The 19,618-nt window shown below is 48.9% G+C and overlaps 1 protein-coding gene across 2 annotated transcripts; it reads left to right on the plus strand.

Moving 5' to 3' along the window:
- Positions 1–2,131: 2,131 nt before the first annotated feature.
- Positions 2,132–14,081, plus strand: GATA2 (GATA binding protein 2). Of its 2 annotated transcripts, none has more exons than XM_082289084.1 (6): positions 2,132–2,311; positions 2,854–3,341; positions 4,053–4,652; positions 7,301–7,479; positions 10,446–10,571; positions 11,406–14,081. In XM_082289084.1, the coding sequence occupies exons 2-6, from the start codon at positions 3,113–3,115 to the stop codon at positions 11,703–11,705; spliced, it is 1,434 nt and encodes a 477-aa protein (XP_082145210.1). In that variant the 5' UTR covers positions 2,132–2,311; positions 2,854–3,112; the 3' UTR covers positions 11,706–14,081. The 2 variants fall into 2 exon arrangements, with proteins under 2 accessions (XP_082145210.1, XP_082145211.1); XM_082289085.1 differs by having other exon boundaries at positions 7,334–7,479.
- Positions 14,082–19,618: the final 5,537 nt, after the last annotated feature.

Consider the following 19,618-nt stretch of genomic DNA (forward strand, 5'->3'; position numbering starts at 1 on the left):
CTGTCCCCGGCCTGCCCGGGCCAACCAGCCCGTCCCGGGAGAAGCCGGCTCCACCGCCCCTTCCGCGCCCGGCAGCCACCGGAGGAGCTGCTGCCCGGCCCCACCGCTTGCGACCCCCCCGCAGCGGCAGGAGGGGGCGAGGGGCGCCGCGGTCCCGGCGCCACCGCGCAGCCCCGAGGTCAGGGGGCCGGGAGGAGCGGGACGCCCGGGCTTTGGGTGCAGGCGGCGTCAGAGGAGAGGATGCGGACGGGGGGAGCATAATCGCCTCCCCCTGTCCCAACCTTTAGCCGCCCCAGTACAGCCCCCGCTCCACCGCCCCGCCGGGCTGCGCTGTGGGTCCCCCCGGGGGGCTGCGCTGAGGGTCCTCTGGGGGAAGGTTATAGGGGGACAACGAGTGGTGGTGGGGGAATAGTAAGAGAGGTCGCTCCAGCCAGACGTGCTTCGCAGCGAGGAAAGGGAGTTTTATTATTATTACCGTCATTATTATTATTATTATTGTTATTATTAAAAAAAAAGAAAAGTTCATTTCCTGGCGAATTTGGCAGTGTCGGGTGACGTCAGAGTCCCGGCGTCGTAGTGACTGGGGCGGTCGGGCCGGGGGAGGCCGGCTCCGGCTCCCAGCCCCCAGCGCTGCCCGCCGCGGGGGCGGCTCCGGGGGCAGCAGCAGCAGCAGCATCCTCGGGGCCGCCCCGCTCCCCCCGCCCGCAGCCCCCCGGTGGGGCCCGGCGCAGCCCGCACGGCCCCGACCGCTCCCGTGCCCCCTGCCCCGGCCGCGCCGTCGGGCTGGAGCCGCGGCCGCTGCCCGGCGAGCGGAGGGGCTGCTCTCCGCCGCGATCCCCGGGCAGGGACAGCGTCCTCGCCCCGCGCCCAGCTAGGAGGGTTGAAGGATTGCGATCAGCGCTTCCCTTTTCCCCCAAAAGCAGCGGCTGAGGAACGGGAGAGGAGCGCCTGGGAAACGGGACCTGCAGCAGAGCCCGGCGGCGTTCCGGGGAGTCGTGCCTTTCTCATTATTATTATTTTCCGCCCCCAAAGCGGACCGGGTTATCCGCACCTTCGGGGGTGGCGGAGCCAGACCCGCGCCCCGGCTGCTGCCGCTGAACTTCACCACAAACTCCGCCGAAAACGCCTGTTGATTCGGGATGCACCTCCGCTCCCCGCCCCAAAGCACATGAGTAATTGCAAATATTAAAACAGTGATGTTTGGTTTTCGTTATTAATTATTTAAAGAAAAAAGTGTGAGAATGGGAAAAAAAAACCGTGTTAGAGATGTGGCAGACCCACCGCGAAGGCTGTATCCCCTCCCAGCGTCCTTGTGCCCCAGCCCGGCCCGGCTCGGCTCGGCTTGGCTATCCGGGCCCACGGTCGCCAGCCAAGCTCAGCCCGGGTCCGACCCAAACCCTGAGGGCCGGGGAGCAGGCAGGGTCCATCCCTGCCCCGCAGCCGGCCCGGCGCGGCCCCGCTGCCCGGGCCCTGCTCGTCCCGTCGGTCTCCGGGGTCGGCGCAGAGCCTCGCAATTATTTGTTTTTAATTATTTTTTCCTGATCCAGACGGTTATTTCAAACTAACGTGACGACGCTGAGGTTTGTCCCGCTCCCGGCTGCGCTCTGCTGTGCCTGATTTAAGGGATTTTAGCATATTTATCTCCCTGGTGCCGATTTCCAGCCCCGGGCATCCCGGCGGCGGCGCTGGAAGTCGCGGCCCGGCGGCGGGGCAGCACCCGGCGGAGTCGGCCCCATCGCCGAGCCCTTCCCGCACTCCATCTTCGCTCGACCCCCCCGGTCCCCCCTCTCCCCACTCCGCATCCCCGCACTCCCCGGCGGGACCCCCTCTATTTTGCCGTCCCCGCCCCGCAGGGGCGTGCAGCGCCCGGGCGGGGAAAGCCCCCACGGCGCTGCAGGGCGAGGATGCTGCGAGCGGGGGAAGGGGGGCGGAGGAGGGGGTCTGCCGCGCTCCCCCCCCCCCCGGGCCGGCTCCGTTTGGGGCCGGGGGTGCGGTTGGGGGCGGTGTGGGGCGGCGGGATTGGCTGGCCCGGCCGCCGGCCCTGCGCGCCCCGGCCCGTCTGCGGCGCCGCGGCCAGCTGGCGCCAGCGCTCATATAGGATGCGCGGGGATGGGACCGAGCCGGCCAGAGCAGCGGCTTTGCCATCTGAGTAACACCCTCCAGCCAACCTCCTCTGCTCCTCCGGCGCTCGCTCTGCCTTTCCCCCCTCCTCTCCCTCTTCGCTTTTTAAATTCCCCCTCCGTTCTCCCCCTCTTTGCGGCACTCGAATCCTCCACGCCGGCGTCCATCGCCACCCAGCCTCCCGCGCCGGGTAAGTGTGGGGCGCGGGGAGGGGGGGTCGCCGCGCCACTGCCAGGGCGCACTCGCTGCTTTCTCTAAACACCCTTTTCTCCGCTCTTCTCCTTCTCTCCCCCCTCCCTATTTCTCCCCCTCCTTTTCCTTTTGTGTCAGTTGGAGTTCTTGCTAGAACTACGCTATATTAGTTCTGCCGTTCTTCCTTTTTCACCCCGCTTTTGAAGCCAGCTGGAAAAACTCCTATTGACGTTTCTAGCGAGGGGGGGGGAAAGGAAGCTTTTCCCTTTTTTTCCTTTTTCTTTTTTTTTTTCTCCTTTTTTCCTTTTTGTTTTCGGTTAAGAGTTTGAAATGGGATCTCTGTTTATTTTGTGGGGCAATGAGCAGGGAGGGAGCAAGACAAGGACTTTTGGGGAGAGGATATTTTTGGAAGGGAGGAGGGGCTCTGCTTCCCCCTCCCCATCCATGTACCTCTGGGAAAAGAAGCCGGCCGGGAGCCGGCCCGGCGAGCAGCGCACCCAGGGCTGCCGAGCTGCTAAACCCTCCCGTCTCTCCCTACAGGTGCTGCCCTGGCGCTTCCTCGGACCTGCCTACGCTACCCGCCTGTTGACAGAGGGACACGCTGACTTCGGGGGTCCTCCCCCGCGCCTCAGAGGGCGCGCTCCAGTCACCCGGCGGTGTTCTTTCTAAGAAAAGCCACCCTAATCTCTTAAAACCCACCAGGCAGCGCCAAAAGCGACCCTCCGAGCAGCACCCCCCGCCCCCACCGAGCGCAGCTCGCTCCTGGCCTGGGGGTGGGTGGGACGGGAGGCCCAAGGCCATGGAGGTGGCCACGGATCAGCCTCGCTGGATGGCCCACCACGCCGTGCTCAACGGGCAGCACCCCGAGAGCCACCACCCCGGGCTGGCTCACAACTACATGGAACCAGCGCAGCTCCTACCTCCGGATGAAGTCGACGTCTTCTTCAACCACCTGGACTCCCAGGGCAACCCTTACTACGCCAATTCCGCCCACGCCCGGGCCAGGGTCTCCTACAGCCAGGCACACGGTAAATCAGCACCCCGGCCCCTTCCCCGCCGTCTCGGCAGCGCTCCGGGCCCCGCCGTACGGGCCGCGGGTGTCCTGCGCGGGGGTGAGAAGTTTCACTCGGGGCCGCTTCGGTGTGTCGGAGCCGGGGAAAAGGAGATCGAAAACAGGATAGAAAGGCAGGCACGGGTGAATTTTAACCCTAGGGATATCTTAGGGATAGCGGAGGGGAGGGAAAGAAAGGGGGGAGGTGAGAGAGGAAGGGGAAATAGTGTGCGCACAGGCTAAAACTTCTCAGACACGGCTACTTCCCGGATGCAAAATACAAACCGATACAAACCGATTCAAACCGGCGATGGATTTTATTTGGGGATGTTTTTAGCAGCCGAAGAGAGAGCATTACGGTAGCTCAGAAAGATAGAGCAAAAAGGGGTTTGCTGCTTATTCCCAGGAATGGGGTGGGAGGAAAGGGGGTGCCTGAGTCCCCCTCCTGCTCCCCTTGCTCCTTCTTGCCGGGCTGGCTGGTATCTCCCTCGGATGGGACAGGGCGAAGGGGCTGCTGCACCAGCCTGGCTGCTCTTCCCCGGGTTGTGAAGTCTCTCCCGCGGCCGCCTGCCCTCCGGCCGCCCGCAGACCGAGGAGCTGCCCCAGCCACGGGGAGCTGGGGTCTTCCCCGAGGTGCTCCGGGCTGAGCCGCCCCACGCTGATCCCAAACGCTCTTGTGTTTCTACAGCCCGCCTGACCGGGAGTCAAATGTGCCGGCCTCATCTTATCCACAGCCCCGGGATCCCTTGGCTGGACAGCAGCAAGGCGGCACTGTCTGCCCATCACCACAACCCCTGGACCGTCAGCCCCTTCACCAAGACACCCCTGCACCCCTCGGCGGCCGGAGCGCCTGGAGCCATCTCGGTGTACCCAGGCAGTAGCACCTCCAGCACCGCCTCCGTGTCTTCGCTCACCCCGGCCTCGCACTCCGGCTCCCACCTCTTCGGGTTCCCCCCGACCCCTCCCAAGGAAGTGTCCCCAGACCCCAACTCCACCAGCGCCGCCTCCCCTTCTTCCTCTGCCGGGGCTCGGCAGGAGGACAAAGACAGCATCAAGTACCAAGTGTCGCTGTCGGAGGGGATGAAGATGGAGAGCGCCAGCCCGCTCAGAAGCAGCCTCACCAGCATGGGGGCCCAGCCCTCCACCCACCACCCCATCCCCACCTACCCCTCCTACGTGCCAGCAGCCCACGACTACAGCAGCAGCCTCTTCCACCCGGGCAGCTTTCTGGGGGGCCCCGCGTCCAGCTTCACCCCCAAGCCGCGGAGCAAGGCCAGGTCCTGTTCGGGTAAGTGTCGCACCCCGTGGCTTCCCCAGCGTGTCCCGGCTGGAAGGGCCGCGCTCCCGGGGCTGCGTGCGGGTGGCTGCTCCGGCTGTTGGGGTGAGGGTGTGGGCTGCTGCGAGGTTGCGTGCTTGTGTTGGCCCTCTTCGGGACAGAAGGACAGGTGACTGCTTGGTTCTGCTTTTCTGGGTTTTTAAAACTAGGAGATGGAGCTCGGACCAGGCTCCTGTGGGTGCCAATGCACCCAGGCACTGGCCCCGGGGCGCTGAAAGGGCCGCGGGGCACGGGACCAGGGCAGTCTGAGCCAGTAGACCACGTTGTACAAAGAGGGATTTCTATGGAGAAAGAAACCCAAACCCTTTTCCTCGGAGAAAAGGAGGCCTCGGCCTCCCGAGGGGCTCAGGGTCGACCCTGCTCCCTCAAGTCAGGCAAACCCCCATGGGTGACACGTGGGGACTTCCCAGCGATAGGTATTTCTCCCTCCATAATTTCCACGTCTCTCCATTAACAACACCCAAGGCCGCAGTGCAAGATGAAAGCGAAACTTCCCTGGTCGGTCCCCTTCAGATCGCAGAGGGCCTTCTTCCCTTCGCATTTTACAAGAGCAAAAGTTCAAATATAGTTTACATACCAGTGCAAAAGACTAAGGTGTCCAGTCATTGCTAACTTACTGCGGCCTAACTTTAACCAGAAGATACTTCCTCCCCCCTCCCCCCCGCTCTTTTTTACCCTGAATCAGACATATCTCTGCTTCCAAACGATTGTCTGCAGACCTTTCCGTGTTCACAACCCTTTCTTGCATTTCTTCTAAAAGTGCAGTCCTAAATCCGCAAATTAGGCGATGAACCAAGTTTTGACCCCACTTTGAAATCGCAGTAGTTATACAGCTAGACACAAATTATGACAATTTCTATAATTCTACTGACCTTCTTGGTTTAACTTTCTCACCAGTGGAAGGAAATGAACTGCAATATATTGGGGCTGAATTTAGACAGCTCTTTAAAAACAAATGGCTCTATAGGCATTTGCATATGTATTCTGTTGAACATATTTGCTTATGAATACACTACATGTTTTTATTTAAGAAGACAATAATTTAGAAATGTGATCTCTTATGAGTTTTGCAACAAAAATACCAGTTATTTTACAAGCTCATCAGTACTGTTTCAAATGATTCCTCGGAGGGGAAAAAATACACTCTTTCTCTGCCATTATTTCCAGGCAGTTGCATGTATGTACACGTATGTAGTTTTTGGTAGTGCATGGAAGAGAAACTACAGGCAATTGGTAGCCCAAACCTCCTGAGTCTGGAAACTGATTCAAGATCCAGGTCTCTAAAGATAGGGGCATCCTGAGTAGCTTTTTAAAAAATTTTTATCCTGTAGCTGCTGATGATTTTTAGAAGGGGGAAGCAAGGACCTTTTTTGTTTTGTTTTACAGTTGCTTCTTTTTTTTCCCCCCTCTGTAAGGGAGCTCCCAGTGCAAGGAACTGGGGAAAGTTCGTGACCACTGAGTGTTTTTGTAGGAAAACTAAGACTCACGACAGGACGACTCCTTGCAGCTTCCTGCCCTAGGAGGGACAAAAGCTACAAATGCAGCGCTGCAGAGCTCCCCTCATTTTTCACTCTAGACTGTGTTGTTTAAAAGCTACCCATTCCCTAGATTAAAGCAGACACAAGCCCCGCTGAACTCAACATGGCCTGCTTCAGTTATTAGCAAAAAGAATTTCCTTTCCAGTTAAATACTGTAGGATTTGCATAAACTGTATTAAGAGAGATTTCTATATTAAGCAGACCTGCCCTCAAACCATCCAAGGCAAATGAACTTTTAGCAGGAAGCTTTCTGATGGAGAAACAGATATCTAGGAGTTACATGTTGTGTTTTATTTAATACAGCCATTCTACAATGCCATGTTTATCACATTGTACTACTAACGCTAATAGTGAAGGTAAACTGCTCTCTACCAAATCCAAACTGGATTGTTGAAAAATCACAGAAACAGAAAAGCACTCATAAGCCTGTTTTTTACAGTAATACCCAGTGAAACTGAACTTTCTCAATGAACAGCATTAACAGTGTTTTTCTGCCTTTAGAACAAAAATCATAACTGAGTCTCTGGTATTCTGTATCCATTCCCAGTCTGCTTGGCTCTGCTTTCTCATCCTGTAGCATTTGCAACAAAAAGGAAAGTGCAAAATTGGAGGTCTTTTTGCTTAGATTTAATTCTAGAAAACCTCTGACTCGCTCTTTCAACGTGTTGTGTTTTTGCAGGTGTGTGTGCTTGTGTGCACGTGCACGGGTGTTTTTGTGGCAGGGGAACACAGGATTTCACCACCGGAGTGCAATAGATACAGGAGGGGAGTGGTGCCCAGGGCAGACTGAGGGAGTTCTCCTTGCTGAAACCATAACTTCCATCTGACACAGTACGAGTGTCACTCTTTCTCACCTTGCAGAGAGCACTGCCTGTTCCTGATCATGACATAAAATACTCACTGGAGCCTGGGAGTTCTCGAAACACTGAGCTCCTTGCTGCATGTGCTGTAGATGTCACTGCTGTCTGATTGTGCTTAATTAACAGAATTAACACACTGTTTAGACTCCTGAAAAATGCCTAAAGGATAATGCAAAAAGACTTTGTGAATTTGTTTTTAAAGAAAGAAATCCGGTTTCTTCGTGTTTCCATTTAGAAGGCAGAGAGTGTGTGAACTGCGGAGCCACTGCTACCCCTCTCTGGAGAAGAGACGGCACCGGGCATTACCTGTGTAACGCCTGCGGGCTCTACCACAAAATGAACGGTCAAAACCGACCTCTCATTAAACCCAAGCGAAGGCTGGTAGGTGTCTCTATTTCTCCTGGGTTTGGGGATAAATAAGGCAAAAGGACCACACACAGGCACAAGTCAATCGTGCCTCATCTCTGCTCAGCCCCTGCGTGGAGCCGAGCTGTACTGTACACGGGGGTCAGTCACGGCGAGGTCACTGCCGTGCCTCGGGGCACATCTCCCCCTCCACCCCTCCGCCCCATCCCGGCTCAGACCACCGAGCCTGCCTCCGTCCCCAGCCTCCCTGCAGCTCACAGTGCATGCGGGATATCGTGTGTCTGTCTCCCCGTTTATCCTCAGATGACAGCTTTTAATTTAATTCCTCATTTATTTGGCCTCTTGGGACGGTTTGGGCACACACTGGGAGCGAAAGGGTTATGAGCATGAATGTCCTCCACCGTGTACTAAAAAAAAGTTCCAGCTCCAGAAAAGCAAAACAAATCAGATGAGTCAAAGCTACTGCTCCCTACTTAAAAATTATTTGTATAAAAGCCATGAAGTAATTTTCACTCTTATATTCTCTGGCAATATTAATATTGGTTCCCTCCCCAGACAATCCCCTACTGTTAAAAAAAAATCCTATTATTTTTCCATGGAGTCACCTATACTTTGTATTTTCATTTGACTGATTTTAAAAAAAAAGTCCTTTCTAAGCTCCTGGTAGTAGTTTCCTATCCGGATATCTGTACGTTAAAGATAAGGAAACTTTGTGTATCTGTTTCCTGACTCTAAAAGCTTTAGAGAGTTTCTATAGGCAAGCCTTGCCAGTCATGCTTGCTGTTTTGAAATTTCTAATACACTCTACTCCACAAATAATGCGTAAAATGCTAAGAATAATAAATATATTTTTTGGAGCTTTGTGATTTATGGTGCCTAAGTCTCCTAGCTATTCGTGGGCAAGTTTCAATGAGGTTTAGAGAGCAGAAAATTGGCATTACTGTTCTAACACTGGGATGGGATACAGAAGATTTCTGTCGTGAGTCAGAATTTCAGCTATGCAAGCTTCTTAATGACTTGCCTTCTAAAGTGACTGACATATAGAAAAATGTTAAGACAACAGTGTAACATTATCGTCTCTCAGGCTCAAGTGCTTTCCAGACTGAATGGGACAGGCCATAGAGTTAAGCAGCATAGTTGAGTATCAGTAAGCCATCTCAAATATGCAAACATAGGTCTCCACCTTCCAGTGTGTTGGGAGACTGTTATACTTAGCTCACTGTGCAAGGTTTGGGGGGCACTGGAGAGGTTTTCTTTTAGTGTAGTTGTTTAAATGTTTTGTTTTGTTTTAATTGATTTACAGCTTTGTTTATTGCCCCTTTTTCCACTGTAGTTTGCTTGTTTGCGGGGGAGAGGAGATGGCCATCTTTGGGAATTTGTTCATCTGCCATGCAACAGCAAAGTGATCGTATTAATAATGTCAGTGTTTGGACGTCTGGCATTAATTGTGTTTGGGTTGCATGAGTGCATTTGCAGTAGGGGGTACCCCCTCTTTCTGCCTTTGGCCTGTTCTCACAGGCGTGTAAGGCACTGAAATATATGAGTCTCCGAGGGCCTGATTCTTGCCTAAAGCTGCTGAGCCGTCCATCAGCTTTGGGAAAGTTACAGAGGGCCATGGTGTAAATCAGGAGCAAGTGAGAACAGAACCCTGTGCTCCTTTTTGGTGAGCGGGCCGGGCTGTGTCCAGCGGCGCCAGCTCCCCACCGGGGCCGGCGAGCAGGGAGCGCACGGAGTTCTCTGGGAATCCCACTGCCCCGGGACTGGCTCTGTGCTCACGGAGATTTGCTGTGAGCTTTGCTGCTGCTTCACCCCACGGCTCTCCATGGCTAATTGCAGAAATATCCAGGGATCAAGGCCCCTGGGGAACAACCACGATTGATATGCTCTAGGAAGTAAACTCCAATTTAAGAAAATACTGAGTTCCTCAGCATTAATTCAGTAGTACAAAATGGACTTGGTATTTTGACCACTTCTAGAGGCAGGGCTGAAGGTTTCTAATACAAAATAATTTCCCAAAATACGGGGTGCAGTTAGGCTGTCCATAACACTTTATACGTCACTGTCCATGCACAAAGGACGCTTTATCGTGGGGTCTGCTAGACAAGGGCCCATCCAGGAATCACAGCCGCCTGCTGTTCTACTTTTCCTGTTCTTGTTTTGGGACGTGGGTGAATGTTTGGGCATTTTTTCTTTCCCCTCACCTTGGTTTCAGCAGAACAATAGTTTTAGGAAAGGGTGGTGGAGTTTTGGTGGTTTTGTTTAATTTTAAGACAGTTGTTTGAGGGCTTGTCAGCTAAGGAACTAAGTAGGGACAGAGGCGGCAGACGGGTCAGCGTCAGCGGAATCATTGCTGCAAGGCATGAAATTTGGTTTGCTAAATATTTAAAGAAAGTTGGAGCCAGTTTTGTTTTCTCCCTTTCACTTGTAAATGCAAACTGAATTTTCAGTGATGGTTCTGATAAATACTGTACCCAGCTAAGTAATGTAGTTAATTTTCTTTTGTGTCCACCTTTCAAGGGCCAGAGTAGGGGTAAAAATCACATTCTTAATGATTGCCTGTTTTCAAGCACAGTCCCAACATTGGCACAGACTAAATCGGAAAAAGAAAAAAAGGCAAATGCTTTTTCATGATGCATTCTAGAATCCTGCAAAGGGAAAATTTGAAAAAGTCAAGAATATTTTTCCGCCCTCTAAAATTTTTGTTTGTGGAATCAGAGATTCATTGTTTCTCTCCTTACTTCCCTTGCACACAGAGTACCATGGGGCTTGAAACTGCAGCTTGCATAGGAGAATATTTAAATTTAAACAAAAATGTAACGGCCATAAGACGTAAAACTGACAGCAGCTTTCCTCCAGCCCTGATGCTCTGTAAAATCTTAGTAACTAGTTCTTCCCAAACTAGATATTGAGTCCAATTTGACCTTTCTCGTGCTCTCCCTCCGCCTGGTGATACATTTTAATTTTCTTTTTCTTTTGGTTAGTCAGCGGCCAGGAGAGCAGGGACTTGTTGTGCCAACTGTCAGACAACCACCACGACCTTATGGCGACGTAATGCAAACGGGGACCCAGTTTGTAATGCCTGCGGACTCTACTATAAATTGCACAATGTGAGTATTTACTCATCTCATGTGTCGCTGCTTGCCTAGCCTGGATTGATGTCTTAACTGCATGGTGTACACTAGGCTTTTATTGGTTTCAGGGGTTTGGTTGTTGTTTTATTCCTTCCCCCCCCCGTCTCTAAGGTTCCCCTGGGAAGTGACAGCCGTTCTTTGTCAGCATAGTGATGCTAAGTTCAGTGACATTACAATGTATTAGCTTGGCTTCTAACGCTTGGGCAAACCAGGCAAAATAGAGCTGCCACACTTGGTTTTAACTAAGTGGGTTTTGTGTGCCGTTTCCCTCCAGAATCGGAGGCCATTCGGAATGGGCTCTGTGCAAAAATTAATCCTGATGGGCTATCTTCATTTTGACTTGTAAAAAAGTAATTATATCTAAGGCTTTGTTGTATTATTTTACTTTTTTTTAAAGAAATTAATCCTAAGCAGGAACACTTGATACGTTGGAACGTTATTTACACTGTAAGTAACAGAGGTTACTGATATACGATTGCTCATGTCTTAGGACTGAATTTGGGTCAGCATGTGCCTCCTAGTTTGATCTTCTGTTAGGAAATGAATGAGGACTGAGGGTAAGCCTACGGGAAAGAGAGTCATCAGCTGCCAAATTCAGTTCAATTTGTTTTTCATGTCTAGGGGTTTTTTGTGTGTGTGGTTTTATTAAACAAATCAATATAAACAAGTTCTGCACAGAGAAACACCATTTTTTTTGGCCAGAAAAAGGTCTCCATCCAGGAAAAACACATGGGGGCTGTCCAAATATTTTCATTTTTGCACAATAAGGTCATTTTGTCTGCATGAGCCTGATTTTCTCATTTCTTGCAGGTGAACAGGCCTCTGACCATGAAAAAGGAAGGAATTCAGACCAGGAATAGGAAAATGTCCAACAAATCAAAGAAAAGCAAGAAAGGCTCTGAGTGTTTTGAGGAACTGTCCAAGTGCATGCAGGAGAAGTCGTCTCCCTTCAGCGCTGCTGCCCTTGCCAGTCACATGGCACCCATGGGGCATTTGCCCCCTTTCAGCCACTCTGGACACATCCTACCAACACCTACCCCCATCCACCCATCTTCCAGCATCTCATTTGGACACCCACACCCATCCAGCATGGTTACAGCCATGGGATAAAACCTGATGACCAAGAGACCCACCCAGATATTAAGAACATGGGACTTTGCCTAAGATGACACCAAGTAAGACAATGTTCTGCCAAGAGGAGAATGTAGGGATGGCAAAAGGAGACCTTTGCTCCCATGTGGTTTAACTCTTAATGCTGGACTAAAACTTTGCAAGTGATGGGTCTTCTGCAGAAATGTGTAGTGCTGCCTGTAATGCACTTTGCCCCCTCAGGTATAAGAAAAAAGAACTCACCTGTTTGATACTTAATGGTCCAGCAGGAAGCAAAAGATGGCAGAAGCTGAAGGAGAAGGCTTGGAACTGGCTTTCCTTTCTTTTCTCTCTTTGTTATTACTGTGAATATTGTAAAGAGATATAAGCAGCCTCCCAGGATGGAATTGGCTCACTGGAAGCCAGACATGCTGGATTTCTATTGCGGACTTTGTTTGGGATGGGAAAAAAAAAGAAGAAAAAAAGCCCCTGAAAAAAAAAGAAAGGAAAAAAAAGAAAAAAAAAGAAAGGACTTCTTTATTAAACTGTAATTTTTAAAATCAGACACAAAGTCATATTTATTTTGTTTTCCACAAAAAGCCTCAGCCCCTCTGATTGCATGTTTTTGTGCTGTCATTTGCAATGGCTACCCTGTAAGAAAAGCTGCCTTCAAAACAAGGAGGAAAGGAGGAGAGGGGAAATGTACTCGACAGCCCTCTTGGATTAGCTCCATCTATCTTCCATACCAAAGTTACTAGCAAGGGGGAAAAGATTGTGAGGGCGAGGAACAAAGCAAAAATGTAGCCGTAATATGGGATTTTAATATGCCCAAGATGGTGATTATTTTGACACAATTCCTTCATTCTTCTCCCTAACATGAAAGATTTATTTTAAAAAAGAGCCCCTCTCCCAACTACCCTATTGTTCCTCAAACCAGACAACCTAGGTCAGACAAACTGTTGGGGAAAACTCTGGGGAAGGCAGTCCTGCACTAGCAAGGGGTGAGCTACAGGCATTTACCAAAACTGTGTCGCAGCTAAGTTCTAGCACAGCCAAAACCATCACGGGGCACAAAAACCATCCTGCTCCCAGACTTCAGAGGTTGAAGCATTTTGTTCTGTTTTGTTGGCAGCTGTCGCTTAAAAATGCAGATTAGCTGCTTGGGTAAACTTTGGGCAGTGTGGCCACCATGTCCACACGCAGCCAGCGCGTGCTGTCTCAGGCATCCAGGCCCCGGTGGACTTCACAGGGAGGAAGGGCAGAAATGAGGTTGAGATCACTGGAGAGGGGAAAAAGAGAGACAATCAGTTTGAGCTTCACACATCCGTCAAATCCCAGACAAAGCGACAGCTGATGAGGGGAAAGCATCGTTCTAAGGGGAACGTCTGTTTTCCGTAGCGGATTTTATATGGAAAAAAAAAAAGAAGAAAAAAAAAATTTAAATCTCCCGTTATTAAACCGTATTGTACGTAAATGACCGAAAACAAAGCTATTGCCAATGTGAAGTGTATTCTATTGATTGTTATGATCTGATGCCTCTCGTGAACACAAGCTCCAGTATAACATACAGTGTACATATTTAGCTATACTTCTGATGAAAATGCCCCAATGAACAGAGGGGTTTGATAATGTAAACCACGTAAGCTTAACTCTGTGACAAGCTTTTTATTTTATTTTTTTAAATTTTAACTATTTTGTTGTTGGGTTTTTCTTTTTTTTTTTTTTTTTTTTGGATCAAGCCAAATTGTATCTTTACTGCAAAAGTCCTGCTTTAAAGAAAAAACCAGAATGAAACAAAAAATGGATGTATGTAAATTTTTTTTTAAACCTGTAATTCTAGTATTTTATAATTAAGAACCAAGCAGCCATGAAAATCCTGCTTTCCTCCTTTTTTTTGGTCTGCGTAGGCATATAGGTGCACTTTGTAAAGAAGTGGAAATAAATGGGAAACTAAATTGGTTGGGAGAAATCATATGAATTTTTAATCTACTGAGGTAAAAAATTAGGTCCTTTTTACTTTTTACCTTTTACAATGGTACAGTTGTACATTATTTGTACCCAACTCAAATTTCTGTAGGATTTGGGCAGAGGGGAAGGGATGTGGGTGAAAGACAGGGATTACTGATACAGTTGACAAAGTGCAATATATTGTCAGTCACTGCAGCATAGACAACAGCAGTTGAGATTTAAATTATTTTGTACTTGTATCAGCATAAAATTCTTCAGTATTTTCTGTTTTTATTTTAATTTTTATTTTGCTTATTTTTGGATTAGTGAACTAAGTTATTGTTAATTATGTACAACATGTTTATATATTGTCTGTAAAAAGTGTATGCTTTCCTCATATTCCTTCAAGGTGAATATTGCTAAGAATAATAAAATACCTTTTTTGTGAAACTACCTGTGCTCTGCTTCATGTCATAAAAGCTGCTTTTAGTAGGGAGAGAGGAAAAATTATTGTCATTGTTGCCAGTAGAATTATTAGCTAATACTTTATGCAGAATACTTATTGATATTTCAAAAACCTAACAGGGTAGGACAAAAAAAGGTAGTTAAAGAATGATTTAGTATTAAAAGCACAGGTACAAAAGCTCATTGTCCAGTGTTTTGGGGTGACGAGGTCATGCAGTTAAGTGCGCTAAAGTTTCTAAGCTAGTTTAAAATTTGAGGCAGCAGCTGCATTGTAGATGATGAACTGTGGTTTCTCTTGAGTCTTTTTTTTGTGCTATTTCTCTTAAAGTGTTTGGAGAAACACTTTTACATTAAAAACACATTTTAAAAGCACTGTAAACGCAGAAAAGTGGCCAGCTGCTTAATGGGTTTCAAGGCAGGACCTGTATTAGGCCAGAGAAAGTTCTCCAAAGGAACACTCTCAAACTGGAAACCTGTTTCTTGCCATTTGTCATTATCAGTGGCGTGAAGGGAGCAAGGGGGGATGGCCAGCCTGGAGCTGCTCAGTGCTGCCCTGGGAACAAGGGCTGCAGCCGTGGGTGCAGGGTGTGTGCACATGGGCTGGCATGTGAGGATGGAGAAAAGCACTTACCAAACAGATCTTCCCATGACCAAAAATTTTGCAGCTGCTTTCATCACACAGTCAAGTCTGACCCACACAGGGAGCTCCTTGGGGCCTTACAAAGTGAAGCAAAGTCATCCTGCCACACGTAGGGGTGGGCACTGCTGCTGCTGCAACAATATTTTCAAGAAAATTGCTAATGAACTTTGGGTTTCCTCCTTTGACCCTCTGGCAGATGTGTCTCACTTCTGTGGAAACCAGCTTGGGGATAACTCTTTACTCATTAAGGAAAAAATAACCTGAGTTCCTTTTTCAGTGTGTGTGTGTGTAAATTCCAGCTCTTTCTAGCAGTGCCTCTTTCTCCCTGCAGCCTCCTGCCCAGCCCTGGTTGCAAGCCCTGCTTGTGAATACCACAGAGTTGCAGCAGCTCTCGATGTGCTGAAGGAAGAACACGCAACTGGGACGAGGCCTTCCCGCACCATTTCAGATGAGTTAATCATCTCTCCAACTTGTTCAGCAAGGCTTAGTGCAAACACCCATTAAAAAAAAAAAAAAAGAGGCAGTTTATAGCATACCGTGTAAGCTTCATTTAAAAAGAAACATGTTCTTTTTCAGACAGGTTTAAAACAGGGTTATAACTAATCTCAGCTCTCTCCCTCCATCTTTGAATATCTGAGAAAGGAGAACTAGCAACATCTCTTTAAAACATAGAATAATCAAGCTGTTAGCTTTGGTTGCACAGAACACATCCCATTCAGGTTGTGATGGTGGCTTACCTGGGGGCTGCCTCTCTGCTGGTATTTTGCTGGTTTGGTGGGATCTGCTGACAGAACTGGGGCCACGATCCATCAGGCTGTCGGGAGGGGTGCTACATCCCCTGCGCCTGGAGGAGCGTGCCTCTCTGAGCGGGGGCTTCAGCAGTTCCTGCAACACAGATAATAAATAATCCCGTGTTTGTCAGGTGGCACTAATCTGTGAAAGATCAAACCATCTCTCTGCAATGTGTGTATCGTGTTTGTCTCCAGACATTTTGCATAGCAGAAGAAAAACAAACAGCAGGGAATGGAAATGGAGCAAGTGTGTAAAGTTCAACGTAAAGTCTAAGCACAGAACAGATATCGAGGCAACAAACTGGGATTTATAGTCCTTTCACTACCACCAAACACTGGGGGACAGGCTTTTTGTGAGGGGGGAACCCTGACATTACTTGCCTTTGGTTCCTGTTGTTGGGATTATTGTTTTAAGCCGTGCTTAATTGTCATGTCTCCACGGCCACATCAAAAGCCAAGAAGATTAGGTTACAGGGAGTGTTTGATGTCAAAATACAAAATAAATAAAAGGAAAGCTGAAAAGGTACTATATTTTCCATGATGTTTAGTGAGGTTTTTGCTTCAAACATCCCTTTTTATTATTATTATTTTGCAAATGTTGCACTTTTAGTGACAAGACATCATTTACTTACTTTCAAATGACTCCAGTGCTTTCCTGCAACAGCTCAAAAGGGTTAATATCCCCTCTTTGATGGCAAACATGGTATAATTAACGCAAACTTCTTAAGTATCCTGGTGACCTGTAGATGGCCACATGAGAATTTTGTTATTTACTGACTTGCCAAACGTTTATTGCTTATAGCAGGACAAGTGGGAAGCAGGCATTAATTTTGATGCTGTTATCTGTGATTGCATGTAAAGTTCATAGCAGAGAGTGCCTATATGTCAACTGCAATTAAGCATTTTCCCAGTTTTTTAAAAATTAATTTCACGTTGGTGGAGGGGGTTGGAGTGGCAGATTTACAAACTGAATTCCTGCCCATCCTCAGAGCAGGCGTGACACAGCCAGACACAGGACAACTTCCCCTTACCTGCAGGCTGCAAAAGAAAACAGTCTGGCGCCATGGAGCATTTGATCCTTGGCTTCTCCGCAGAGACAGTCAAATCAGTACCAACTGTGGCAGGGCAGAGAGGGAGATTTTGTGGAGTGGCATCTCCCCTTGGAAATTAGCCTGAAAAACAACCAAAATGAAGCCAAGAGTGGCTATCAGGTGAGTATGTTCATTTATCACCAACCTGGACTGGATTAGAATGCATGACCTAGAAGTAAAATGCTTTGTTTAGTCCAACTCCCTGGGCCATCTGGTCCTTGCAAGTAAACATTTCTAAGTGAGATTAAGTGACTGTTCTTTAAGCATGGTGATATGAGTGCAAACCAGGCTGCTCTGGGTCTAACAGATCAGACCTCAGCATCAGGGCAGCCGACTGGTGCCAATTCAGAGACACCATTTGCCGGAACAGCTTTGGGTGCAATTCTCCATGGTGCCGGCTTTGCAGTCAGTCCTGGTGGTTCAGTCTGATGTGTCTATGTCAGATCCAGAGCCTGTACTAAATCCAGGGCTCACATTGCACCAACGTGCTGCTGGGAGGTCGAGGACCCCCATCAGAGGGAACTTATGGGAGACACTGCAGAACTGCCCTGCATTTGCAGTAAGAGCTAAGTTGCATTTCTGAGCACCAAAAGTGCATCTCAACAAAATGCGGTCACAGGGTGAGAGATACAGCAGAGAAAATATCCAGCAGGCAGAAAGACAATAGAGAACTAATCCCTCCTTCAGAAAAAGGCTTCAACATACCACAGAGGGAGGGAACTGCTACTGTTTGGTCTATAAAAACCTGAATCAGGGAAGTATAATGTTAACCTAGCCTGTGCAGCAGTGCCAGGCAGAAACCAGCCACCTGCCTGTATCCTGCACGCGCCTCTCTCTGTGGTTCTGCACTCTTGGCTGCAGGGAGTTATCTGGGGGAAAGTTGACTCTGGCTCAGGAGGGTCAAGAGCCTGTGTAAATCATTTGGAGTTGGGCCTATCAATGCCAGAGTGTGAACATGGACCCTTGTTTCTTCTAAACACTTCAGTGCTTCACCAGAGTCTTCCCGAGTGCTTTTATTTTCCTTTGGCTCTTGATTCAGGTCCTGCCTTTTCTCTGTCGTGCAGAGAGTACATGGCAGATTTCTTTACCTGGGACATTTTATTGTCTACTTTGGTTGTGATGTTTTATCTCTGGTTCTTTAATTCACTCCCACTTGCCCACATTGGCATTCTGGTGGCAGGTTATACTGCCAGGGTGATTTCAAGGCAATCCCTACTGGATTTTGCTGTAAAATTCAGATTAATTTACCATCTCCTGCTTTAATTCAGCCCATCCATTATTTTCTTTTTCTTTTCTTTTTTGTAGATCCTTGAAAAATTTGAAAGTAAAACCACCCAATTTGGAGAGTTAATTATAGAAAGAACTAGATGAACAAAAAGGAACAGACCAAAATCCTTCGCGTAACCTTTGAGCCCACAGGCACTCTGGACTGCACACTATTTTTCTCTTTCCAAGCATTACTCCCACTGGCACATGAAAGATGTTCTCGATGAAAAAGCACATCTCTGGAGGCAGACCACTGCCTGACTGGTGCCAGGACTCACCCCATTCCCACACACACTCACTTTCTGATAAAAAGCAGAATTACAGCGCTCCATGCCTCAGTTTACCCATGCAAAGCAGGCATGAAGAAGACATAACCTGCCCTATCAGCTACATACAAGTGTTAACTTGCTCCAGCCTAGCAAACTTCAGGGCAAGTTCTGACAAATGTCAGCATGTGGTGTGCACTGATAGGCACAGGGAAAGGGCACAACACTCTCTAGGTTAGAGACTCCTCCCTGCCTTTTCTGTGGAGCTGCTGCATGGCTGTTACCACCTCCATAGAGCTGTTTGTGGCACAAATGACACATTGGAGGCATTAGTCACTGGAGTGCGTCCCCCGGCTGATTCCAAGCGCTGACCGCGCGCACTCACGGAGAGCCCCACGCACACACAGAGCCGCACGCAGCGCCTCCAGCCCCGGCCCATTGTGAAGCAGCCCTTTCGCCATCTCCCATGCTGTCAGCCCCTGACCTTCCTTTCACATGCTCTAATGGTCACTGGAACACTGTGGAGAGAACACAGTCCGGGTATTAAATAGCCTTAATTTGTCTCCAGGCCTTTCCCCCTCCTCCCCCTTACCTCAGTCTCCTGCGACTTAACGTTTAAAACAGCTGAAGTTTAGAACAAATCAAAGCTCCCAATAGGCCCAGATTGTCTAAATACGGAAAACAGGAAGTGAGTAACCTTCAACGGGAAATTGTTCATCCGATGGAGGCCAAGACCCAAGGCCCGGTGCTTTGCAGTCCTGCCCCAGCCCAGCAGACACAGCGTGTACCGAGCAGACACCGGGAGCTTGGCAGGAGGGAGCGGCTGGGGGGAACTTTTGCTTCTCTTGCGGTCATGTTGGCTGCTTCAAGAAAGGAGATGGTGTTTGTGTCCGTACAGAACAGTAGAAGGGCAGTTGGGAGGGTTATTTTTAAGAAGACTGGGGATGGGATGGAGTAGGAGACAAAGGTTGGAAGGAAAAACAGAAAAGATGCGTGAATCCAAACTAAAACTGTCTCTTGCTTCCTATGAGAGTGAAGATGGCAAGAGAGCAGTGCAAATGGCTTGGGCTGTTTCCAGAAGGGCGGGGAGAGATTTTGTGTGACAGCCCACTTGATGATGAAAAGGAGAACACTTCATTTCCTAGGCAGTGAGAATAATAATTTCTTTTTGTTGAGTAATGTGCCTGCTTTCCCCCACCAGGAAAGATCCCAAATTATTTTACCAGCTGTTTATCTAAGGCTTATATTATTCACTCCTGAATTGCAACCATTAGTGGGGTGGAACACAGCAGCTGTTTAACAACTCAAAACAATGCCCCTTTTTTAGAGAAGGTCATATTAAGATCCTCTCTAACTGAAGGTGAACTTCTTGCTACGTGCTGCATCCACTGGAATAAAGCTTTGCTCACAATTATACTTCTGCCAGAGTCACCAAACTGCCAAAGAAACTAGGATGCATGCCTGAGTT

This window comes from Coloeus monedula (genome assembly GCF_965178545.1).
Source record: "Coloeus monedula genome assembly, chromosome: 11".
NCBI lineage: Eukaryota > Metazoa > Chordata > Aves > Passeriformes > Corvidae > Coloeus > Coloeus monedula.